We start from the raw sequence: 27,923 nt of genomic DNA, 5'->3' as shown, positions 1-27,923 counted from the left end.
CCTCTTAAAACAGATTTGAACCAAAACGACTGGGAGAGTGTCCTTTTGCGCATCACAAATCTGTTAAAACAGGAACAACAGAAAGGAAACTGGCCAATCACAGCTCACCTAAAATAATGGCCCTTTCACACTTCTCAAGCAGCTAATGAGCCACTTAACTAGTATAAAAGGGCAAACATGTTGTTAATCCAGCTGTGGAGTGCACAAAACTTTATCAAAATGTCACAACAAAACGTTAGGAAAGGCCGTTTTAATAGACAGAAGACTCGGGACCTATTATTTCAACAACAAAAAAGTCTTAGTGAAAGCACCAACAATGAAACAGTAGAAATCTCACTGGGAGTTGACTAAGAACACAATAAAAAAATTGGCTGTAAAAAAAGACATAAACCTGAAAAGAAAACATTAATAGAAGCAATTCAAACCATGCCCTTTGATCCTATTCCAGCATTTTCCACAAATGAGAGTACTTTAAACATTTTTTCTTTATTATAATATTTTGGTATGATCTTCATTGTACGATTATTTTGCCAACTTCAATTTGAATTTCTACTGCAATCCTTGTTATAATGCTCAGAGATAATGGGAACTGCAGATGCTGGAGAATTCCAAGATAATAAAATGTGAGGCTGGATGAACACAGCAGGCCAAGCAGCATCTCAGGAGCACAAAAGCTGACGTTTCGGGCCTAGACCCTTCATCAGAGAGGGGGATGGGGAGAGGGAACTGGAATAAATAGGGAGAGAGGGGGAGGCGGACCGAAGATGGAGAGTAAAGAAGATAGGTGGAGAGAGTATAGGTGGGGAGGTAGGGAGGGGATAGGTCAGTCCAGGGAAGACGGACAGGTCAAGGAGGTGGGATGAGGTTAGTAGGTAGCTGGGGGTGCGGCTTGGGGTGGGAGGAAGGGATGGGTGAGAGGAAGAACCGGTTAGGGAGGCAGAGACAGGTTGGACTGGTTTTGGGATGCAGTGGGTGGGGGGGGAAGAGCTGGGCTGGTTGTGTGGTGCAGTGGGGGGAGGGGACAAACTAGGCTGGTTTAGGGATGCAGTAGGGGAAGGGGAGATTTTGAAATTGGTGAAGTCCACATTGATACCATATGGCTGCAGGGTTCCCAGGCGGAATATGAGTTGCTTGTTATAATGCTGTCATGTTGCGCTGGTACTTAAAGAATTCAAGCACTTTAAAAGATTCCTGACATTCACTGTTATTTCTATAGCTTCAATATATCCTCACCACTTCAGTTATACCTGTCTGAAGATATTACCCTCAATTTCAACATCACTAAAATTTAATCGCAAAAGTGATTTAAAATATTTGCTGAGCAGATAACTGCCATTCTATCTTTAGGTAATTTAAATGAATGATTGGGTAACCAAAGGATCAAAATCGTATCTACTTCTCCGTATAAACCCCAAACAAATATTCTTCCTTATTTATGTATATTAGTTTTTACACCACCCTCTTTATCCAAGGGAGTATATCTTGAACAAGCACAAAAGATTAACTTTTCAAAGCCCATAATGTTTTGAATTGCCTTTTTATTCATCTCTTTATTATTACTGGCTCCTCTCCACCATTACTTCAAACTCTTCCATTTGTTGATACCTCATCTTATCACATCTATGCTACAAGGTCCATTCAGCAAGAAACTGAAAAAATTCTATTAAGTCATCAAGTTGTTCCTTTACTGATCATTGCATGGGTAAGGTGAATGTACAGTATTCGTTAGGAAGGAATACAGAAAAAAAAGTTCATGCTATGAATACTAAATGGGTCGGGAAGAAAGATTATCTCAGGTAAACACAGTGACATTTCTGACTTAATGGACAAAATCAAAGTATCAGCTTGTTTTACTTTACAATGATCTCAATTTTTCAAGCAACTTATTATGGGAATTGGAAAGTATACAGCTAAACTTACTAGTGTATTAAAAGTGTAGTGTATTTACTAGTGTAGTGAATAAAAGAGATTATGTTTAAGATACACTTGAAAATATAGAATGCTTCTCACTGAAAAGAGGAAGTTCAAGGAAATTTTACAAACACGTTCATGAGATAGCAAGGAAAGTTGATTGTGCTGGTTGGCAAATCATGAGTGAAGATTTACAGCTAGACAGTGATTACAAAATTAGTGAGGTAAAAGTTAGAGGAAGCCTTTTCTAATGTAATTTTCTGACAACTGTAACTATGAAGGTGTGAAATTTTAATAACAGTCAGAGACTAAAACATGATTTGAAATTAATTCGGATAGGCATATGAAAGGGAAGAATTTTGAGGATGGGGGGATTAATGGGCAAGGGAATTGGGTCAGATACTGTTAAACTGTTTAAAAGTATTGGGTCCTCTGAAAATTTTGAAACTGTGCGCTACACCTTGGTCTTATCTTTGCTGCAATTTCTATGACTCAGAACCAATAGTCTATGCATGAGCACATTTCACATTTTGGCTTCTCTTAACTAACAACAGAGTCAATACTTATGGAGGCTAGATAGGCGAGACTGTACAGTTGAGGTCACAGTCAGATTAGGCAAAACCTTACTGAATCCAGACAGGGTAGAGGTCTGAATGGCTTCTGTTCTGAACTTGTCTATTTGTACACATCTTCATTTGATTAAATATAACGTCATGATGCAAAGGTAAGGCTCTCTTTGAAACTTACAGGTATAAACATTTGGGTTGCTTTATCCCCCCAGTTTAGGTCTCAGAATCACAACTGTAACTGCCTTAATGATAGTAACTCTCCGTTGAGTACCCCAATCGTTCATCTTATTATGGAAGCACCCATTCTTAATTCACTCAAAACCCATTCACTTGCAGAGTTAAAACAGACGTCTTGATGGAGTACTGCGAGCAGATCTGAACACCACACCTTAAGAAGGATATATTGACCTTGGACAGGGTACCACTTTAGTTTACAAGAATGGTAACTAAACTTCAGGGTTTAAGATTTGAGGACAGGGCATACAAATTAGGTCCATTTTCTATAGAATTTAAACAATTAAGGGGCAATATGATTGAAGTCTTCAAGATATTAACAAAAAAAAGATAGGTTGACAGAGATGAATTAGTTTGCTGGTGACCAATTCTAGTTCTTTGGGGACATTGTCTAAAAATTAGGACCAGACTGATTAGGAAAGATGTTAGGAAGCACTTCTATACATAAGGGCTGGTAGAGATTTGGAGCTCTCCTCATAAGTGGCAGTTGATGCTAGATCACTTATCTATCTCAGATTTGAAAGTGGCAATTTTTTTTTGTTAAATGAAGGTATTAAGGGATACGGGCCAAAGGTTAGGTCTCAGATCATCCATGATGTCGTTGAAAGATAGGCTTGAGGGCCTGGATGGCCTACCCCTGTTCCTATGAAATATTGGCCGGTATATACAGAAAATTTGTTCCAGTGACTACTTTACACACGTCACACAGAATTTAAAGTTCAATTTTGAGTTCAAATACATTTTTCTGTGAAGATTAATGTTTAACTACCCTCCCAGCACATGCTATAACTATGTTCCAAACAAAAGAGGTAATGTTGGACAAAATCAGTGAGATCAGTAAAGATTCATATCCAGAAATTAAAGTCACCGGACCCTGAAAATGCCAACTTTCCATTATAAATCAAGTAGTGTCAAGAAAAGCATGGTAAAACACAGGTAAGCTCTGAAAAGATCACTGTTCTGTTTAATCATAACTTTTGTTAGTTAGTCACATCCTGACTGTGCAGTGGAACCAGGGTTTCCACTTTGAATCTTCAAAACTGGATTTCTACACCAAAACACACCAGAATGAACAGCATAAATCCTGGGCCATTCAGCCTGCTGTATCTTTGCTGGGTCATCGGAAGAACATCTCAGTTAATCCCACTCCTGTGTAATTTGCACAATTTGTGTTCTTTTCAGCTGCTTCTGCATTCGACCTTTGAAAGCCTAGATTACATCTAACACTACCACATTGGTAACAGATTCAAACCCTCCACTTCAGAAAAAGAATGTTTTCTTACACTGCAATTAGTTGCTTTTGCCAATGACCTTAAATCAACGCTCTCTGGTTTTCAACCCTTCTGCCAAAAGGGACAGCTTTCCCCTCATTGGCTATTATTTACTCTCAAGATTTTGAGCTTCTATCAAATCTCCTTTCAACTTGCTCATTTCTAAGTCCAAAGAGCCCCAATTTTTCCAATTTCTGGAATGATTCTTGTAAGTCTTTTCTACATCCAACATAATGCCTTCACATTCGTCCTAAAGCAATAGTCCAGAATTGGATACAATGCGACAGTTGAGGCCGAACAGTGTTTAAGAAAACAGCCATAAATTTTCCTGTTTTTGTCTTGAGTATCTACTTTTAAGGTCCAAGACCCTATTTAACATTTTGTTTAACTTTGTTATGCCACCTGCAATGATCTGTGCACATATACTGCCAGATTTCCCCATTCTAATACCTGGTTTAAAATCATGACCTTCTGACCAAAATGCATCATTACCAGATCCTTGTATAAAATTTGACCTGCCAAATGTCTGCCCATTCTACTGAATTCCCCAAGTTTTTTCTTTAAGACAAAAGCATCCTGCTCCTCTCGGTTCATAATATTTCCAAGTTTTGTGTCCTCCGGAAAGTTTGAAATTGTGCCCTGTACAGTCTAGATGAGGAAACTTACTGTATACTTTCTCCAGTCCATTCAGCACCATTCCATTTCCTAACATTCAGCAAACTTCACATTTATTTTGTCTCTTTCTCTGACTGCATGGACTTCAACTTTTCCAGCAAGTCAATCCAATGGCTCATCTTCAAAGGTGCAAGACAAGTACTCAATGAACGGCAGGACACTATGAAGCTCAGAGGAACAGGGCAATCTAGGGTTGCTTATCCAGATTATTTAGGTAGGTACTGGCCTAGTAGTATTAGATTATTAATCCCGAGTCTCAAGTAATGTTCTGAGGACCTGGGTTCAAATCCTGTCATGGCAGAATTTGGAGGGCACTCTTGTAGCTCAATGGTAGTGTTCCTATCCTGGAACTGGGAGGCCTGGATTCAAATCCTAACTGCTAGAGGTGCAAAATAATATCCTTCAACAGTTGATAGAAAAAATTGAATACGCGAAAAAAAAAATTCAGCTTCGCTAGCCTCTGAGGTGGTTCCCGCAGATTGTAATACAGCCAATGTGACGCCACTGTTTTAAGAAGGAAGTAGACAAAAAACAGGTAACTATAGGCCAGTTAGCTTAACTTCGGTAGTGGAGAAAATGCTCGAATCTATCATTAAGGAAGAAATAGCAAGACATCTGGACATAACTTGTCCCACCGGGAACACCCAGCATGGGTTCATGAAGGGTAGGTCATGTTTAACTAATTTGGTGGACTTTTTTGAGGACATTACTTGCATGGTGGACAATGGGGAACCTGTGAATGTGGTGTATCTGGATTTCCAGAAGGCATTTGACATGGTGCCACACCAAAGGCTGCCACATAAGATAAAGTTGCATGGTATTACAGGTAATGTATTGGCATGGATAGAGGATTGGTTGACCAGTAGAAAGCAAACAGTTGGGGTAAATGGATGGTTTTCTGGTTGGCCATCAGTGGCTAGTGGTGTGCCTCAGGGATCAGTGTAGGGACCGCAACTGTTTACAATTCACATAGATGATTTGGAGTTGGGGACTAAGTGTGATATGTCAAAATTTGCAGATGACACTAAGATGAGTGGTAGAGCAAAGTTTGCAGAAGACACTGGAAGTCCGCAGAGGGATATAGATAGTCTAAGCGAGTGGGCGAAGGTCTGGCAGATGGAGTGCAATGTTGATACATGTGAGGTCATCCATTTTGGTAGGAATAACAGAAAAATGGGCTAGATTTTAAATGGTAAAAAATTGCAGCACACTGCTGTGCAGAGGGACTTGGATGTCCTTGTGCATGAATCGCTGAAGATGGGATTGCAGGTGCAGCAGGTGATTAAAAAGGCAAATAGAATTCTGTCTGCCATTGCTAGAGGCATGGGGTTTAAAAACAGGGAGGCTATGCTGCAGCTGTGTAGGGTCCTGGTGAGGCCACACCTGGAATACTGTGTGCAGTTTTGGCCTCCGTACTTGAGAAGAGAGATATTCACACTGGAGGGAGTGCAGAGGAGATTCACTCGGTTGATTCCAAAGCTGAGTGGGTTTGATTATGAGGACAGACTAAGTAGACTGGGATTATACTCATTGGAATTCAGAAGAATGAGGGGAGATCTTATAGAAACATATAAGATTACAAAGAGAACAGAGAAAGTGGAGGCAGGGAGGTTGTTTCTGGTAGCAGGTGAAACTAGGACATCGTCTCAAAATAAAGGGAAGCAGATGTAGGACTGAGGTCAGGAGGAACTTCTTCACCCAAAGGGTTGTGAATGTGTGGAATTCCCAGTGAAGTGGTTGAAGCTACCTCGCTGAATGTTTTTAAGGCAAGGCTAGATAACCTGTGAAATGTAAAGGAATTAAAGATTATGGTGAGTGGGCAGTTAAGTGGAGCTGAGTCTCAAAGATCAACCATGATCTTATTAAATGGTGGGATAGGCCTGAGAGGCCAGATGGCCTACTCCTGCTACTAGTTCTTATGTTCTTATGACCCAGACAATGTTCTGGGAACTTGTGTTCAAATCCTGCCATGGCAAACGGTGAAGTGTGAATACAAAAAAACAACTAGAATTCAAGTCTAATGGTGATCACTAAACAATTGTTGAACATTGAGAAGAACCAATCTGGTTCACTTACGTCCTTTAGGGAAGGAAACAACCATCCTCACTTGGTCTGGCCTACATGCGACTCTGGACCCATTGCAATGAGATTGACTCTCAACTGCCCTCTGGGGATGGGCAATAAATGCTAATGAGGCCCACATCCCATGAAGTACACAAAAAAATTTAAGTAGTCAAATGCGACATTTGCCTTCATCATTTGAGGTATCGATTGTAAGAGCAGGGAAGTGATGTTGAAGCTATACGGGATTTTGGTTGGGCCACAGCTGGAGTTCCGTATGCGGTTCTGTTCATCACACTAAAAGAAGGATATGACTGCACTGGAGGCAACTCACCAGGTTGTGGCCTGGGTTGAAGCATCTTGGTATGAGGAGAAGCTGGATAAGCTCAGTTGTTTTCTCTGCAGCGGAGAAGGTTAAGGAGTGGCCTGACAGAGGTGGATAAGATTATGAGGGTATGGACAGCGTGGATAGAAAGCAGGTGTTCCCTTTAGTTGGAGGGTCAATAACAAGATGGCACACGGATAAAGTGAAAGACAGGGAGTATTGAGGAGAGAGAGTGGTAGCACTCTGAAATGCACAGCCTGGGTGGGTAGTTTGATTAGATTAGATTAGATTCCCTACAGTGTGGAAACAGGCCCTTCGCCCAACAAGTCCACACCGCCCCTTGAAGCATCCCACCCAGACGCACCCCCCTATAACCTACACACCCCTGAACACTATGGGCAATTTAGCATGGCCAATCCATCTAACCTGCACATCTTTGGACTGTGGGAGGAAACCGGAGCACCCGGAGGAAACCCATGCAGACACGGGGAGAATGTGCAAACTCCACACAGACAGTCACCCGAGGCAGGAATCGAACCCGGGTCCCTGGCGCTGTGAGGCTGCAGTGCTAACCACTTAGGTGGGTAATCTTATAGCTTCTAGGTGTACTTGAATGAGCACTTGAAATGTCATTGTATTCAAGGCTATGGGCTTAGTGCTGAAAAGTGGCGCTAGTATAGATTTAATGCAGTTTTTGGTGGTAAAGAGTGAGGTCAAAGGACCTCTTCTGTATTGTGTGCGATTCTACAATTCTGAGGACAGTCAAACATGTTTTTAGCTCATTCAGTGTCTCAACTATCACTTCTTTCACTATGATATACAATGAAGAATCATAGAATCCACACAATGTGGAATCAGGCCCTTCAGCCCAACAAGTCCACATCTACCCACAGAGCATATCCACCCAGATCCATCCCCCTATAACGTAGCTAATCTGCACATCCCTGAACACGATGGGCAATTTAGCGTGGTCAATCCACCTAGCCTGCACATAGTTGGATTAAAGGAGGAAACCCAAGCAGACATGGGGAGAATATGCAAACCCCACACAGACGGTTGCCAGAGGGTGGAATTGAACTCGGAGCCCTGGCACTGAGAGGCAGCACTGCTAACCACTGAGCCACAGTGCCACTCTAAGAGACACCTACATCTTCAAATTGAGCGACTGGCCCATGATACCACATAGCCAAACGAGCTGCATAAGTACCTAGAATGAAATTTAGGCAGCTCATGTTACAGACCCCCAATGGGTACTCTCACATTGCTTTTTCTTCATTCTTGCAGTGAAATTAACCAGCTGCAAGCTTCCCTCCGTTTATCTTTGTCCTCTCAGTGTTTAAGAAAGAATAACGGTCTGATTTCTACTTTGTTAGCTGGCTTGGTGAATGGAAATCCAATGCTGTGATGTAACTACACAATTTACATACATATATAATAGGTATATTTAGAATCATTTATTGTCATTTTGATGTTTTTGATTTTTGAATTAGAAACTGGTGGATTTTCTGCGTTTGAAGCAATGTCCCATCTAAGCATTCAGTCCACTAATACACATTACAGCACTGACTTCCAGTTCCAGCAGCCTCTGCTGTGCACAGACCTCAGGGGTCTACAAAGGAAAATAAAAATGAGGGGTAACATTGGTCAGAAGTTAATTACCAACATGTAAATCATGGTGATCTTTTTCAAAATAGTTTTTGAAGCCTCGCTTTAGAGTGAATGGGTTTGCGAGCACTACTACTGGATTTTAGTTTATTTTAGAGAGTTCTGTGACCCAACAAGGTAAATAATGGGACCTCAAGGTTTGTTAGAAACTTGCTTTTTTTCTCCCCTAAGCTCAAAAGGAACATCCATGGCTTACAGGGGGAGACTTTTAATTTCAGTTTTAACTTTAAATGGGGTGGTCCTGGGAAATCCTGAGCTGGCCATATAGACCAGTTCTCCTGGGAAGGGAAGAATATATGGTGAACCAGGTTACCTTAGAGTGAAGAGTTAGTCACAGGCCAGAAGTACTGGGATAAAATTCTAAAAAGAGGTTAACTTAAAGCAGAGTATGTTTAAGCAGATGGGCAACACAGTTTCAAGAAAAAACTATCTACAATTCCATGCTAAAAGTTAAGTTACAAGTAGTTTAAAACTGATGTGTTAGATACAGGAGCTCCAATATGAATACTGTACAAGTAGTGTAATGGGTACTGGGCTAGGAGTGTGCTTTTGGACTATACTAAAGATATTTTGCTTTGTTTCGTCTCAATTTATAATGGAGTGCTTTGGGATTAATGAGATTATACTGTTACTGCTTTTAAAAATCTTTTAATTTGCACAAGCAAATGGTCTAATTTATTCTATTTTATTCTTATTTCTTTTGTTAATAAACTTATGTTCTATTGTTAAAACAAGACGTGCAGCATTGCATACTTATGGCATCAGTAAGAACAACTTTGTTAAAATCAAAGCAAATCAACATATGATCTATCAAGCCAATTTCCTCTCTGGGATCTGACTTGTCCAGTAATAACAATCAGCTGGATTCATAACATTATGCTTTCACATATCCTATTGGTAATTTCAGAGTACACAGCCTCAAACTCTTAAGTGCCATGTGATCACTGTGTTAACAATTTAAAGGCTCTTTTACATTCACAACAGTGAAATGTTATCCAATCTTACTCTGGTCAAATATATTGTATACAGTAAGTTATTTTGTGATAAAAGCAAAACACTACAGATGCTGGAAATCTAAATAAAAATACTAAGTGTTAGAAAAATTCAGCAGGTCTGACAATGCTACAATCTCTCCGGTTTAACACAAATATTGTTATCATAAAGAGCCTAAATGCTTAACATTTCCCTCCTACTCCTTGATGAGGTGTTTACCAATCAGTGACATCTCACTCCTCAGTCACTGAACCTGGCTCCAACTTACCCCACATGGAGTCCAGTTAAAGTTCCATGCATTGGATTTCAAATCCACCATCCACCAGGTCTCCCTGCTACATATAACATTCTAGGACTGCTGTTCTTCACAGTATCCTGACATTCATTCTCAGTGTCAACTGCTGACCTGATCAGCATGAACTCACCCCATCTCAAAGGTGTCCTAGTCTCAATTTCATTTCATTATTCATCTGAATAAAACAACAAACAAAAAACTTGTTTTTTGTTCCTTCCAGGTAATAAGGAACTCAAGCTCCAACAAACGTACAGGTAACAATGCCCTTAGGATCCATCCTCCCATCCTCTTCCTTCTGACCGCGTCCTATTTTTCTAATCTCAGCTCTTGCTGCATATTCAGTACACTTGCTGTCTTTTCCACCTCAGGTGCTGAATCGTTTCTGTCTCAAAAGACTCCTATCTTGTTACCCCACCACCTTACTGAATTTCAGTCTTGGCATGACAATGAACTCTTCTTCCATCAATTTTGCCTCTGTGCCCTCTTCTGTGAAAGCAATCCTTCCACTGATCAGTGGATCCTTGCACCCTTTTCCAATAATTTCCCAGCCACCTAACCCTTATCTCTGACCCATTGTTTGCTCTTAATCTTTCAAGGAAACCTTTAAACCTAATACCTTAAAATATGTATGACAGTAGGTCTTGTATCATAGAAACAGGCTCGAGGGGCTGAATAACCTACTCCTACTCCTATTGCTATGATCTTATCTGGACAATATCAAACCTTTGGGTGTACTTCTTAATACTAGAGCACAGTGGAAGCTTAAACAACTGAAACTTGGTTGGAAGTGCTACCCCAGGCCTCACATGGCAAGTTTATGCCTTTCTTGTCTAGATTCCCCTGCCTATTCCATTGTAACAAAGCTTTGATCCTCTGGTTCTTTTGCCACATACCTCAGATCTGGTGGGATTGTGTCTGGATGGTCAACTTCCTTCTGCTGTCAGGTTATTTTTGTTTTAGTTGGAAGCCCACTAACAATCACATTGCTAAAAGAAACTGCTTCTCTTGGACAGACCCAGATTCTAATTGGGCCACTTTCAAAACAGAGTTTAAATTCACACTTCAGATTAAAACTCGTACACTTGTAGTCTAACAATAACTTAAGCACTATTTATTTTCAGTAATGGGAGAACTGCTCCCAAATTAAACAAAAATAAAATAACCTAATATCATACCTTAATGGTGAACCATGGTCCATTTTACAAGCAACCTTGTTAACATTACAAAATCCTCTTTTGCTTTGAGTGTACATGACAAGCACAAACATGTTAAGTCAATAATGTAAATGTTTCACTCATTGAGGAAGTGGAATAGGTTACTGACCTGACAGCCCTGCATGTTTGAATCCCTCCCAAATGGGAATGATGCTCTCTCTGCTTTGCCTGCAAAACAAAGACATTTGTATCAGATTACCTGCAGAATAACAGATGCGATTGTCAGAACCAGCATTGCAATTTACTCTCAATGTGACCAACACTTGTACCGGGTGAAATCTATTTATAAAAAGGTAATCTAATTTAATGTGTCTCTCTTTAAACAAACAACACCAATGTGCAACTTGGTACATAATTGCCTTTGATCATAAATTTTTGCCCTAATATTTCTCTTATGTTGATACTTCTGATACTGTGGAATTTTTTTTTGCCAATCCCAATGCTCAGTTATCTGGGAAAGGGTAGAAGGGCACTGGACCACATCCATACACAGAACATATCAGATGCCCTTAGTCTAAGGAAGTAGCACACGATGCATTCAAAAGGAAAGGTTATGTTTATTTGGGAGTTGCCAGGAAGTGTCTTAAAAGTGACATACTTAACTTGTTCAGTCCTTCAACCAACATCCTGATTTTTTTCTGAAAAGATGATAATTTAATATTTAAAAGACAAATTGTATTTTGAAACTTCATTTTCACTGTGGCAGGGTATTCAGCAGTTAAAAGGTCTTTTAATTAATTTCTTCTATAATATCCATGCAAATGCAGTTCCAGAAAGGACAGGATATCAGTCAGGAGCAAGAGCCTTTACTGTGGCTTCCCCTGACACTGGGCTCAAGAGCCTTATTGTGCAATCCCACTACTGCTCCAACCAACTTTGGAAAACAGGGCATGGCAAACCTGGTAAGTATAGCTCAGTTTCACAATGTTTAGTGCAATGACTGTATGAGTTAACTAGAAAATTCCAGTCAAGTCTACTTTGAGATGCAGACGTCAACTGAAGAACAGTACGATGGCTATACTGAATCACAACAATAAAAGTCAGCAATAAAATAGATGACAGTCATTCATTCACTGGTTCACATCTCAGGGCAGTCCCCTGGCCAATCAAAAATCTACCTGCCAGGTTTGAAATTTAAACAGAATCTGGCTGTTAATTCATCGGTACATTCGCCACGGCAACATCTCTGCCAATCAGAGTCCACAAACCAACTAATCGGTACTCAACTTTCAGGACAAATTTGATTTCTATTGAATTGGTATTCTTGCAAAAAGTCTTAGAGTGCATGACAAAAAAGGCTAGACAAAACGTTGCTCTTTTCATCAAGACTGAAAGATCTACATTTTAAGGTATGTTAATATATGAAGTTTAGCCAGGTTGATGGCACTATATGGAAGAGGAGGCAGATGAAACTTGTGCAAAGACTTTCCATCAGCTAGTTACAATTGCTTTTGCAAACAGCTTTTCCAGCCTGCAGTCGGCAGGGTTAAAGGCAAAAACAAGATAGAATAAAGCATAAAAATGAGTGAAAAGCAAAAGATACAACTATCAACTCATCATTGGTGAGAGGGCTACGCCATCACATATGCATCGAAAAAGATCCATAACCCCACGGAAATATACTTTTCCATGCTTTTGTAGTGACTTGAATACTTTACTAATACTTTCTCCTACCAGGCTTGTTTATCCAATAGAAGAGTACAATAGAATACATATGCAATGCATAAACGTAATTACAGCTCGAACGATTTTGAAAATTACTCACTGACATAGGTGGTATAACAGCAAAATCAATGACATTAAAAGACATAAAATTGATAGGTAAAGATGCTTAACAACCATGTCATAAAGCACTGCTAATACTTTTTGAAATGTCGCCAGGCTTCCCAAAGGACAGTTATAAAAGAGAAAAAAACGAAACTGAGCCTCATAAAATGATATTAGAACAGATGACCAAAAATTGGTAAGTAGGTTTTAAGGTGATTCTTAGTGGAAAAAAAGATAGGTAGAGGCAGAGAGATTCAAGAAAGGAATTCCAAAGCTTGAGACCCAGGCTGTTTAAAGCATGGCCAGCAATGGCGAATAAAAATCAAAAGGCCAGAATTAGAGAAGACATTTCTGAGGGACTGGAACACAATGCAGGCCATTCAACATCTCAAGCCTGCTTTACCATTGAATTTGATCAAACCTGATCATCCACGTCAATGTCTTTTCCCCCGCACCATCACCGCATCCCTTTATACCATTGATATTTAGAAACTGGTGTCAGGCATAACTTTAAATGCACCAAATGACTGAATTTTCACAGGAGTACAGAATTTCAAATGCTCCCAACCCTGAGTAAAATGTCTCATCTTGGTTCCCAGCAGCTTCTCCTTTACTTTAAAATTGTGTTTTTTCGGTTTTAGACTGCCAAACCATCTCAGCTATATGTGTCCTGCCAAAACCCTTAATTTGTGGGTTTCAAGAAGAATTAGCTCTCATCCTTTGTAATTTTGGAGAATACAGGCCCAGTTTTTAAAATCTTCACATACCAGTCCTGCCATCCTGGAATAAGTCTGGTGTTGCACTTGCTCTTTGGCAATAATATCCTTCCTAAGGTAAGTGGACAAAACTGCACAGTACTTCAGCAGCTGTCTAACTGAGGTGCCATTGAAGCAAGATTTTGCTGCTGTTATACTCAAATCCTCTTGTGATAATGACCAAGAGACCATTAACCTTCCTAACTGCCTGCTGCACCTGCATGTTAGCCTTCAGTGATTTAGTGACAAGGACACCTAGGTCCCTTTGTACATCTACATATTCTACCTTCTCACCAGTGAAGAAATAATTTGCACAACTGTTCTTCGTACCAATGAAGATGAACCTCACCATTTTCCACATTATATTCCATCTGCCATGTTCTAAACATTTACCAAGTCAGCACAAATCCTCTTGAAGCTGCAATGCAAATCCACCACAGTACGTATGCCCACAAACTTGTAGCATATCAAATTTAGAAATATTAACTTTTGTTCCCACATCTAACCATTGATATATATTGTGAATAGATGGGGCGCACGTAACTGATCTTTGCAATGTCTTACTACTTTCAGCCTGTCAATGTCAGAACAGCACTTTTATTCTTGCACTTTGTTTTCAGACTGTTAATCTATCATCATTCAATGGTAACACTTCCACAATATTGTAACACATGGGTAGCACATAATAAATCTCCTGTGGGGGACTTTATCAAAAGGCTTCTGAAAATCTAAATATATGACATCTATTGTCAATTTCATTTTAGTGACATACTCAAAGAATTTCAACAAGTTCACCAAACGCAATTTCCTCATTCACAAATTCATGCTGACTATGCCCAATCAGATTCAAGTGTTCATTTATCTCCTGCTTTATAATAATGTGTAAATGTCCGACTACTTATGTAAGTGAGAGAGATAATGGGAACTGCAGATGCTGGAGATTCCAAGATAATAAAATGTGAGGCTTGGCCTGCTGTGTTCGTCCAGCCTCACATTTTATTACTTATGTAAGTCTGCTGTTGTCAGTTTCTGTCGTAAATTGGAAGGTAGTAAATGCCATCTTTCTAACTGCAGACACCATTCTAGAATCTGATTTTGGAAGAAGATGACCAACCCACCACCCACTATTTCCATAGTAACGGCAGTCAACGTTGTGGGATGTTAAATGCCAGGTTTCAGGGACTTATCAGCCTTCAGACCCATTAATTTCACCATCAAGGCCTCTTTACTAATAAAAATTTCCTTCAATTCCTCATTCCATAGTTTCTTGGATCCTGAATTCTTGGAGATTTCCTACAGCTGCTTCAACAGACACAAACAAACAGTAATTATTTAGCCTCTCTGCCATTTGTCGATAGCCCATTATATATTCTCCTGACTCAGTCTGTAATGAACCCATATTTGCTTGGCCAAACATTTCATTTTTAGGCACTTATAGAAGCTTTTACTGTCTAGTTTCATGTCTATTTGCTGATTTACTATCATATTCCATTCTCACTTTATTTATCAGTTTCTTAGTCTTCCTTTGACATTTTAGCACCATTAAGGTTTAGCACCTTTCCTAACAAGTTTTCTATTAAGAATTTAAATCTTTTAACATTATACAATCCTTAACATGCTTCGATAGCCACAGTTATATGACTGTTGTTTTTCTTCGCAGCTTGAGGAAACGTATGGTTAGCACAAATGACCTAATAATTCTTTTAAAACCTCTCCATTGCCACGTACTCTCATACATTTTAATGCATTGTCCCAATCCAGCTCAGCCGGCTTGCCCTTTATACCCGAATAATTTCCTTCATTCAAATTTAACAACTTGGGAACAGTTTTAACGTATTTAGTTTCAAACAATGTAAAATTCTATTATTCAGTGATAATGGGAACTGCAGATGCTGGAGAATCCAAGATAACGTGTGTAGCTGGATGAACACAGCAGGCCAAGCAGCATCTCAGGAGCACAAAAGCTGACGTTTTGGGCCAAGACCCTTCATCAGAGAGCAAACATTCTATTATTGTATGGTCACTTATCCTTCAAGTTTCGTCTACAAAATTAGTCAACTTTCATTACATCATGCTGGATCAAATGTTGTACTCCATTCATCAGCATACTTCTTTAGAAAATTATATTTAACCAAGTCTCCTTTGAAAACACCTCCTAAAGCTGCAATCTCTATCACCTGGAAGGTCAAGGGCAGCTGATACTTGGGAGCAAAGAAGACCCTGTAAATTATCCTCCAAGCCACATATCATCCTGACTTGGAACTATATTGTCTTTCCTTCATTACTGCTGTGTCAAAATCCTGGAATTCCATTCTGAATAGTAGCAAGTATACGTATCCTTTGTGGACTGCAAGGATTCAAGGTGGCTCACCACCAAGGATAATTGGGATGCACAATAAACGTTGGCCCAGATAGCAACATCTAAGTACCATAAGTAAACTATAAATCTTTTTTAACCTGCTTCGGTCCAAGAAGGACTGCTTCAACTTCTCCAATTTCAACAAACTGCTCCACTGTTGCCTGTTTTCACTCATTGTCTCATTAGCATCAGTTCCCCAGCTACCACTTTCAGGCTCTCATACACGGCTGTGATGGAGTGGCTTCGATCAACCACGACCTCGACTTTGTATCAAAACTGAAGATGACTTTCTGATGTAATTGCAGCATGCCAAAACATCCATAACACCCTTCATCTAGGCCCGAAACATCAGCTTTTGTGCTCCTGAGATGCTGCTTGGCCTGCTGTGTTCATCCAGCTTCATACTTTGTTATACTAAAACAGCAGAATGCGATTTCTAAAATTCAGCAAAACTATAAACAACTGGATTATGAAATTGTAACTCCTGGCACGACATCCGTTGTTTTATACTATGTACATTAGCAGCTATTTTAAAATGGAAAACTGAATCTTCCACTCCTACTGTTATTATACTGTTGTGGAGGTGAGTGAGTGAGTGCTGTAAGGTGTACATCAATGGCAGTTTGTTGCAGTGTTGTGGTGACATTCACTGATGTATAGAGTTGCGCACTGTGTTCCAGGAAAACCACCAAGATCCACTTGAAAGTCGCAAGAAGTGAAAGCAAAAACATGAATGACGAAGAACAGAAATCCCAAATAAAAACAGAAAATGCTCAAGCAGATCTGTCTACATCAGGAAGACGATAAATGGTCACTATTCAATGTAGAAAACTTCATTTCGGCTAGAAGATTCCCAAGTGAAATAGAATCACGAACAAAAACAGAAGTTGCTGGAAATTCTCAGGAGGCCTGGTAGTGTCTGTGAAGAAAATATCAACGTTAATGTTTCAGATCCGGTGTTCCTTCCTTAGAACGGAAGGAGTTCTGAGGAAGGGACACCGGGCCTGAAACGTTAACTCTGACTTTCTCTTCACAGATGCTGCCAGACCTGCTGAGCTTTTCCAGCAACTTCTGTTTTTGTTCCTGATTTACAGCATCTGCAGTTCTTTCGATTTCTGAAATAGAACCAGCCTCAGTTGCTCACTGGGTTCCTGAGCATTTTCACAATTTCTTTCTTAGCATAGGAGGTGCTTTCTTTTCTTTTTAAAAAAGATTATTTATTGGCTAGCACTGAATGTGCAATTTTCACTGATGTATATGTACTAAGAGAAAGAGACCAGCATAAGTATGAATTTAAAAGAAAATGTGCCTTGGCTCTGAAACAAAAACACCTTAAAAGTAAAACTTTCCTTTTGATGTAACTATGGCATAATGCTGAGAAGGAATGAGTGTTCTTCTCTTGCTTACTGAAATCAGAAAATCCACAAAGTGCTTTAAATCTACAATGGGATCAGAAAACAAGATAACTCCCACTAAAAAATGAGAACTGCTGAATTAATAGTGCACTGTGCCAGTCATGACATCTTACTTGTTTCATTTGGGTAATTCAATGTGGTTAATGGAGCCATACTGGACAGTTAAAGGGCAAATAAACAAAGATACATAAATGTGAGGTGACAACACACCTTAGAAAACAAGAAACTGAATGAGGTTCAAAAAGCAATGGGACCTCAAGTATACAAGTGAATAATTCATTAAAAACAACACTGCAGTCAGTAAGGAAAATTGAAAATGTTGACAAAGTGGAGGATTTCTCTCTGTGGTATACAGTTCAAAAGTGGAGAATATTTGTTAAATTGGTGTAGACCAAAACCAAATGTCCAAGTATATGAGTTGTAGTTTGCTGATAACAAAGTACTGATATCCAATACCAAGAATCTCTTGCAACAGTTTGTAGATCAGCTCCACAAGATTGCAAGACATTGATTCTGGCAATCAACATCAAGAAAGCTCGAGTTATGCTCCAGGATGTACAGACTCTACCTTCTGTCATTATCATCATCAACAACAGCTTCACATACTTAGAATCGAAAATTATCAACAGCCTGTTGCTCAATGACAAAAATAATCACCAGGTCTGCTATGACCATAGCCTTCTTGTCACTCTTGAGAAACTGAGCAAGGGCCAACAAACAAACCTGGTATGTACTCAAGTGAGACAAAAAAGCAGCTGAACTGCTTCCACTTTTAGTGCCTCAGAACACTGAGTGTCTCCCAAGAAGATAAAATTCTAAATGTGTGATATCCACCACAGCGCAGGGATTCATGGGACAGAGTTGAAGCATTCACAGCAATCTTCAGCCAGAAGCGCTGAGTGGATAATTCATCTCAACCTCCTTCAGCATCAGAGCTACCAGCCTTCAGTCCATTGTCGATTGTCAGAAAAACCCACCTGGTTCAATAATGTCCTTTGGTGACGGAAACTCCTGGTCTGGTCTACGGGTGACTCCGAACCCACAACAATGTGGTTGACTCTGAACTGCTCTCTGGGCAATTAGGGATGGGCAATAAATGCTGTCTAGCCAGTGACACCCTCATCCCATTTACGAATAAATGTTTTAAACCCCCCAATCATTGGAGGTGCTGTGTAGTGTAAAGGCTATGAGGCCCTGGCAACATTCAGGCAATAGTACTGAAGACTGTCCTCCAGAAACTTACTGCTCCCATAGCCAACCTCTTGCAGTACAGTTGCAACACTGGTATCTACCCAACAATGTGTTTAGTTGACCAGATATTCCTGCACATAAAAAGCAGGATAAATCCAACCTGGCCAACTACCACCCCGTCAGTCTACTCTCTACTGTCAGTAAAGTGATGGAAGGAGTCATCAACAGTGTTAATCAAGCAACACCTGCTCAGCAATCACCTGGTCAGTGACGCCCAGTTTGGGTTCTGTTGGGACCACGGAGCTCTGGACCTCATTACAATTTTGATTCAAACATGGACAAAAAACCTGATTTCCAGAAGGTGAGGCAAAAGTGTCTACCATTGACCACAAAGGCAACAAGAGTGCAGCATAACACTAGTCCAGCTTAGTTAGGTTGAATGGCCCGTTTCTGAGCTGATTGTGTCATTCTATGTTCAAATGCAGAGAAGATCACTGAATTTTCCTTGCCCTCAAGTGTGCTACCTGGAGGTGAGACATGATCAAAGCCAAAACTTTAAGAGCACATTAGAAACTAAATGAAAGAAATACTTCAAATGTCAGGATATTAATTAAGCGGAGATAATAATTAGGACATACCAATTTTCTTAAGCAGACGCAAAGTAATCAAAAGAACACAGCGCTCTGATCCTTTATGTAACAAATGGAAATGATGTGATCAAACAAGTCAGTACCAGACTTTTCAAAGAAAACTTGAGAGGTGGGGCAGTTCAAGCTCTTGTGCTCCTTTTCATTTGTATGCTAGCCTTTAGAGAAATCAACTGCAGATACAAGAGTCAGTATTAACATGGATACTGATGTCATCCAACTCTGTCTCTCCATCATTTCTCTCAATATGTGCTATCAAATTATTTGTCCGATGTCAAGTTTTGGATGACTCACCATTTCGTCCCGTTAAACTTTGGGAAGGTCAACGTTCTCTTCTTCCACCATAGGTTTCATTTTCTTATTAGTGACTACATCTCTCTCCCTCTCTCGTCATTGCCTCTATGTGAGGCAAACTATTAGAAATCTCTGAACTGTATTCAGAGGTTCCAAGTCAAAACCATATCACAAAGAGTGTCCAATTCCAACCTCGTGTGACATCCCATTCTTTGCAAACCTTCAGCCAATCTGTGCCAAAAATACTCATTCATCCATGGCTACCTCCAGTTTCAGTCATTCAAATACCAACCTCGCTGGACTCTTATCCTTTATCACCAGTAAACATCAGCTCTTCTATGACTTTGCTGCCAATGTCCTAACCCAAATCAAGTTCAGCTCACCAATTATTCCCATTGTTGATGGTCTACTTTAGGTCTCCAGGTACCGAATGCTTTTAAATGGTTGGATCCCTTGGCACTGAAGTTCCGTAATGGCTCCAAACACTCCTTGCCTCTGGCTCTGAATTTTCGTACAAACCTAGCACACACGCCCAATAACCCTGCCCAGTCTCCCCCAGCTCCCATTCCATCACCACCAGCAGAAAAGTCTTTAATAATCTAGGTCCCATTCTTATCAGAGACAGCTATAAACGAGCCTCATTTAAAACATATTTTCCTCACAGGATCCACCAAAGCATTGTTTGCAATCTGACAGTTTAAACATGATCACGTCATTCCTTTCAAACGTTTCTTTTAACTTACTGCTGTTTGCTTAGATCCTTATCGGGTCAAATGATTTAAACAAATTGCTTAAATTTATGTTTACATGTTAAAACTGAAAGAAATATCATCATAGATATTTTTGAAAGGTGCTGTGAACTTGCTATACAAGAACTGATGCCCTGAGCAAAAAGAAACACTAGTAATTACATGCTAATTGTTGTTGAGTAGCTTTGATGGCACTGTTGATCTACTCAGATACCCCACAAACAATAACAGTACTGGGTGGAACAAAAACAGAAACAAAGCTGTGCTGTACAAAGTGAGTCACTTTAGAATGGTCACAATCTGTCAGACAAGACCACTAAGCCAGGTCCATGAAATTGCTCTGAAATACTGACTTCTATCTCAAGCAATAGGAAATGTTCCTAGGCCAGATAGATCCAACATAGACTTATCGTTCGCACAAAATGGCTTCCATCTACGCTAAAACTGCAGTGAACTATGGTGTACTTGCATACTCCCCTAAGAGTCAAAATGTAAAGTTCTATCAGGAAGTATGTTGTGCCATGTAGTTCATAATTTATCTTTTGTTATCAATATTGTTCCAATAAGGCTCCAAGATTTAGCTGTTTTCAGATTGAGGTTAATTTAAAAGTTACAAACATTGCTGTTCCGGTAACTCCCTTTTCCAGGGTTTCTGTTCACAATACTTACCTTGATTTTTTAAGCATATTTAAAGCAGGACTGGGTAACAGGAAAAGGAGATGTGTGATTCTAACAAAACAAATTGTTGGAGAAATTCAGCAAGTGCAGTAGCATCTGTGGAGAGAAAGGAAAATTAGCATTTGAGTCCCGTGACTTTCCCTCAGAACCAGCAGCAGCCAGAAAAAGAATACAGTATATATGCTGATGACAGGCAGAGGTAGGGTGGGCGGCTGATGGTGAAAAGACAAGGGTGTAAGTAATAGGTGGACACAGATCTCAGAGAGAGAGAGGCAGACAGAAAGACAGGATAATGGTAAACCACGGAGAGAAAGAAGCTGATAACGGGGACCATAAGTAGGTGCAAATGGATTGGCTGTGCTCATGTGAAAGGGCCTATGTGTGAGGGTGTGTAAAGGTCATGGGAGAAGGTCAGGCTCTAGAATTATTGTACTTGATGTCGAGTCCTGAAGGCTGCAGGATCCCCAAACAGAAAATGAGATGCTGTTCTTCCAGCTTGCGTTAAGCCTTGCTACAGCATTTAGGCAGACCCAGGGCAGAAATATTGGCCAGAAAACATGACAATGCGTTGAAGTGGCAGGTAGCTCAGGGTCATTTTCCAGGCAGAACGTAGGTGTTCCACTAAGCGGTCACCCAGTTTACAATGTGTCTCCCCATTGTAGAGGAGGCCACATTTGTGAGCTGTGATTACACAAGACTAGATTGAGCAAAGTGCAAATAAATTGTTTCACCTGGAAGGTGCATCTGGGGCCTTGGATACTGAGGAGGGAGGAAGTAGATGTTACACCTTCTTCTCTTACATAGGAAGGTGCTGAGAGGCTATGGGGAGGTATTGGGAGGGGAGGAGCAGTGGATGAGGGTGTCCCAGAGAGAGCAATTTCTGCAGAATGCAACAAGATAAGGCAGGGGAATGTGTGTCTGGTGGTGGCGTCCCACTGGTAGTAGAGGAAATGACGGCTTACAATCCTTTGGATATGAACCCTGGTGGGGTGCACTATCAGTGTTGTCAGAAGGAAGAGAAGAGGTGAGGGCAGGTGCAGAAAATGGGTGGGACACAGTCAAGATTCCTGTAAACTACAGAGGCACAGAATCCTCAGTTGTGGAAAAAGGTGGACATTTCTTAGGCACCAGGGCAGAAGGTAGCAAAATGGATAATGCATTACAGAATTATATTATAGCTATGACTAGACCAAATGGTGTTCAGTGGTTTCACTGATCTGTATTTGAAATGTTATTTTTGCGACTGATCGCTCTCCAAAATTACTTAAGCCTATGGGTGTGAAAAGAGTGTGTTAGATAAATGGAGAAGAGTTGAGGCCCTGAGCGCACGTGTAGAAATCCTACATTCTGAGATATTTTAAAGAAAATCTGGGGTTGTGGATTCAGAACCAGTGTCATTGTTTTACTGATTTACAGAAAGCCAGTGAATACATAAAATGTCCAATCACCTTCAACGAAGACCTTCTTCCATCGTAAGGTCCAAACATGATTTTTTTTTGATGCGCACCTATAGCTGCACAATGTTCAGGAACACTCATAGAATTCAATAAAAATATGAAAAAGGGTGAAGGAGGAACTTTACACTTACTATCCAAAAGCACAATTCTTTCAAAGTGATTAACTCAATAGATGAAATCCAATAGTAGGCCAACAGTGTTAGAGGATTTTACTATTGGAAATTCAGAGACAGATCTAGGGCAGCAGGACAGGTTAATAGCATTATTAAGGTGCCATATAGGACGCTTGACTTCATCAATTGAGGCATAGATTATATTAGCAGGGAGGTTATTTTGGAGCTGGACAGAATTTTGCCCAGGCCACACCTGGGGTACTGGGTACAGTTCTGGTTACCACACTATTGGAAGGATATGATTTCACAGGAGGGACTGCAGAAGAGAATCAGCAGGATTATGCCCAGGAGGGAGCATTTCAGCTACCAAGATAGGCTAGATAAACTTAGGTTGATTTCTTTGGAGCAGAGAAGATTGAGGGTGGCCGTGAGGGTCGTGGACAGTTTAAACAAAAAAAAACGGCTCTTCCCTTTAATCAAAGGTTCAAGAACAAGGGAACATAATTTTACAACGAAAGGCAGAAGGTTTAGAGAGGATCTGAGGAACATCCCCCCCACCCCACCACAGAAAGGGCCGAAAATGCACTGGCTACAAGGGTAGTTGAGGCAGGAAAGCTCACAAGTACTTAGATGAACATATGAAATGCCATACACTTAAGGCTATGGGCCTCGAGAGGGAAAGTGGGACTAATGTAGTTAGTCATGTAACTTCGCAGTACAGATGTGATGGGCTGAAGGACCTCTTCTGTACTTTACGATTCTAAGTGCAATGGGATTGTTGTTTATACAAGCTAATCGTAAAGTCACAGTGAGAGCTACTTGGCAGCCTATTATGAATAAGAACATGTAAGTCAGAAGATTCACTATCAGGATGGGAAACTAAAGTTATAAGGGATGACTTCAATTACTAAGATTATTTCCACCACAGCAGAGATTTGATAGAGGTTTATAAAATCACAGAACGTTTTAACAGAATTTGAGAATAGATCGTTAAATAGAATATTTCCTGCGGCTGACCAAGAAGTCATTAATTTAAAATTGTCACTAAGTGAATGACAAGCAGGATCAAGAGTAATTTCAGATAACAAGGTGTGGAGCTGGATGAACACAGCAGGCCAGGCAGCATCAGAGCAACAGGAAAGCTGAAGTTTTTCTGAAGAAGGATCTAGGCCCAAAACATCAGCCTTCATGCTTCTCTGATGCTACTTGTCCTGCTGTCCTCATCCAGCTCTACACCTTGTTATGACAGATTCTCCAGCATCTGCAGTTCCTACTATCTCAAGAGGAATTTCTTTGTGTTAAAAGATGGAATGCTTTGCCAAAGTCGAAGCAGAGATCATAATATTTCTTTTTAAAAGTGGAAAAGTGAATAATTAAATGAGGCAAAGGAAGATACACAGACATGACGACAGAGCAGTGAGATTAGTTTTGGATTACTCTGGTAAAGAACTGTATACAAAAAGCCCAAATAGATTCCTTCTATCATTTAAACTCCTTTGATTCTTCTATGAATTCCCTCACACAGCAGCGTTCACAGTAAAGGGATGTAATATTTGCAAAGGCAATAACAATTTCACATATAGACACAATGTATTGTTCTGCTGCTAAAATATAAACATCTGTCTTTTTTACTTTAGAAAAATCAAACTATTTATTCGACCAGAAAAGTTTACAATCAACTGACGAACCACTTCTCAGTTACTGCTACAGCATGGCTGTTCAAAGTACCGCATATAAAACACACTGCAACAACTCACCAAGGTTAATACAGCAATACATCCTTGCTGTACCACAGGATTTGTAGAATCCCTACAGTGTGGAAGCAGGCCATTTAGCCCATCAAGTCCACAGTGACCCACCGAACTACTCCGTCCCTCTAGCCCTGCATTTCCCATGGCTAACCCACCTGGCCTGTACATTCCTGAATACTATGGGCAATTTAGCACGGCCAGTCCACCTAATCTGAACATCTCTGGACTGCGGGTGGAAACTGAAACAAACTGCAGGCAACCCACGCAGACACGGGGAGAATGTGAAAACTCCCCACACACAGTCACCCATGGGTAGAATTCAATCTGGGTCCCTGGCACTGTGATGCAACAGTGCTAACCACTAAATCACTGCGCCACCTGTACCAACGGCAGCAACACTATAAGATACTATCACACACCATCCTATTCAACTATATTTGGCTGATCACCTGTAATATCCCTCTGCATCACTATTCTAGGAGCATCAGTGGTGTAGGAATTGCATCTGTTCAAGGAGGCAAACTACTTTCTTCTCAAAGCAACTTAGACACAGGATCAATGCAAAAAAAAAAGTAACTGATGTTAAGTAAACACTGTGGTGAACTGATTCAAAGGTTGCACACAATTGCAGCCCTTGCTTCATTTATTCTCTCAAGCTGCATCAGTAAAGTTTGCAGAGCACAGTGTGTTGTGCACACATTACTGGACATCTGAAGTACTACAGACAAAAATAATGTGTACATGCATAACGCTTTTGCATTGTTAATACTGAACGTCTCAGAGCGCTGTTCATACTAAAGTACAGAGTTTGCCATTTACATCATATAGTGATGATACAAAGAGGGTGAGGTCAAAATTTTGCTTTTGAATACGTTAGCCACAATCCTTCACCAGTTCAGTTTGGTGAAGAAAATACTGCAAGTAGTGATTGCACAGGCAGATTTCTGTTCATTTGTCATCATTCTACCACTAAAGGTTGGTTGAAAGACCAAGTAAAATCAGAAATTCCAGCTGATGGATGAGTTCATATAAAGCTAAGCTGCTGTGACATAGTGCCTTTGGTTCATTGACATATGTACACATCAAATTATTGTCTTTATTTCTTTGCATTCCCCACACCCTCCATCACACGGCAAACTAATTTATGTTAGACAATGTTGACATCTCAAGTTTGATTCCCAAATGTGCATAAATTTCAGAAAAAGCATATTTTAGATTTTAGAATGAATCAAACAGGAGAATAGAATATTAATAGAGTACTTACTCTATCTTATGGCAGATAAAAGGAATATTCTGAACAATGCTAGAAATGTTTTAATCTTATTTCAGAAAACATCCCATGTCTAAGTTTTATGTCTTTAGACAGAAAATTTACTATGATCTATTCAATTTATTCATTTTGTGAACAAGAGAAAATTCACTTATTCAACATTTCAAAATAATGCAACGTCAGAAAATGTACTACAGTGAAGCCAGTATTTGAAAGACAAAAATAAATGCTTTTTTTTGGAACTCTTCATGTAGAGTTGTAAATATCAATCAAGACCATAAGGTTGTTCTGTACGTTTATAAAACTGGCCAAAACAAGGAGATCAAATAAGCTGAGCAACTTACATAGCAGGTGCCAACATACAGAACAGATTGTAAACAGACTTTAGGAATTTGAAAACAGATTTATATTCGATGAAAACTAAACGTAATGTTTTTGCAATGCCATCTTTTTTGCTCGTTTTTTTTGCATATTTCCATTGTGAACTGAAAGCATTTAAACATTTGCAAACGGTTAACAGGATTTTTAACATCCTTACTTCAGCTGAAAAGCAATTTCGGCTAATGCATATTAGGACAGCAGAAAATAACAACGTGAATTGTAGAATGCCAAAAATGTTAAGCAATTTATATATTTTACAAATCTAGCTGTTGCATGTTAACCAATAATTTCTCTGTGCAGCACACTGCTCATACTTTTACCCTGCCGAATAAACAGGAACTGAAGCCTCTGCCACAAATATTACGTAATAAGGACTGTGATGGATATACTTTTTCTTATCTTCCCCAATTTCATTAAAATCACACTTTGTTTTAAATTTGCCAATATTCTGTTGCATTTCAAAATCTTTTTGTATTTTGTTGCCCCCCAAAAAAACGAGTTACCCATGGTCACGTTTATCAATGCCCAGTAAGCTCTGAATTCCCCCAAATGCAGAAATGGATGATCTTGAAATTCATTTTCTATTAACATGCAGACATCAAGTGGCAACTCTGAAATAAACTGCTAGATTGAGCACTGTAAGAGCAGAGTACTCCAGTGATCATTGCTTTGGGAGATTTCAGGGTGTTGGTTAAGAACGAAGAAGGATGCTGTTGAAAGGACTAGCTCCGACACAAAAGCCATGCTGGTGGTAACTGTTCCTGTTCTCTTTCACTGATCCCCACTCACACTCCCACCCCACCTCACATCAATCAGGTGGAAGGACAGTGCTTAAATAAGTAAATAAAGGGGAGAAAAGGAATACAAGCTCTGAAGCCATTTTTTTAAAGAATGAATATGGATTCGAAATACTGCAAGGGTTAATTAAAAAAAACGGTTCCTGCTTGTGTGGGGGAGGATAGGAGGAAAGCAGAGACATGAATCATTCTTAGTGATTCAAGTGTTTCCATGACATCAATGGGCAACCTTCCAGCACTCATGCAAAGGCAAAACCTAAAAGGTACCAAAGAGTCACTGAAGCCAGTGGGTTGTAAAGAGAGCATTTTATTTAGCAGAATATCGATTAAATTCATCTTATCCAAGTCACAAGGCTGCCTCAACGCCATTTCATACAACTTATATTTGGGTTAAACTGTTTCTCGCCCCTGCAAGTGCAGATGACTCAACGGGCCCTTTTCAGAAGCGTCCATGTTGTTGCCAGATTTCAATGTTAACTTGTTTGTAAAGCCAACTTCTTTGCAATATAATGAGATCATATTTTTGCTATATCCTTTATGACCTTGTGCCACAATCAAATTAACCAGAGGCTACAAACTGACTAAAATAAATGCCATTTTACCTCTGCCATTTGCCTGTTTTTGTGGTCCTGAGCAGTGAAATGAAAGCAGTGTTAAACATTTAATTTATATCTGTATAGCACAGCAATCAACCAGTACAGATTTAAACATCTACAAATCTACAGATAGGAGGTGCGTTTTTTTTCCTAAAAAAAGCACTTTGGTCTATTTGGTTTTAATCTTTCAAAATACCAATCCTACTCTCACCCCATTATACTATCTATCAGTTTCTTAAATGTGTGCAGGGTCCTGGCATCAACTAACATAGCTGGCAACCTATTGCAAAAGCTAATGAGCCTCTGTATGAAGCACTTCCTGCCATCTGTCCAAAACTTGTCCTTCAGAACCTTGAACCTATCCCTCCTATCCTACTGCCCCAAAAAGAACAGCTTAAGATTTACCTTGCTTATCCCACTTCTGATGCATAGTCTGCAAGATCCTGTGAGAGATGCTCTTTTGAGGCTTAATATCCAAATGTAGCTAGTT

General features: G+C 39.9%; 1 protein-coding gene across 18 annotated transcripts in view; it reads right to left on the bottom strand.

Annotated features, from left to right (window-relative positions):
* LOC125457292 (transcription factor 4-like) overlaps positions 1-27,923 on the bottom strand; it is a 610,802-nt gene that overhangs the window by 314,065 nt on the left and 268,814 nt on the right. For 17 of the 18 annotated variants that reach the window (XM_048541370.2, XM_048541332.2, XM_048541341.2 and 14 more), the window contains one exon: positions 11,323-11,381. In XM_048541370.2, the coding sequence (XP_048397327.1) occupies positions 11,323-11,381 (59 nt within the window). Of the gene's footprint in view, positions 1-11,322; positions 11,382-27,838; positions 27,879-27,923 lie in introns of those variants that run through there. The other variant, XM_048541428.2, reaches the window with a different exon arrangement.

Source organism: Stegostoma tigrinum, chromosome 1, assembly GCF_030684315.1.
Source record: "Stegostoma tigrinum isolate sSteTig4 chromosome 1, sSteTig4.hap1, whole genome shotgun sequence".
Taxonomy (NCBI): Eukaryota; Metazoa; Chordata; class Chondrichthyes; order Orectolobiformes; family Stegostomatidae; genus Stegostoma; species Stegostoma tigrinum.
This window is presented reverse-complemented; position numbering and strand designations above follow the sequence as displayed.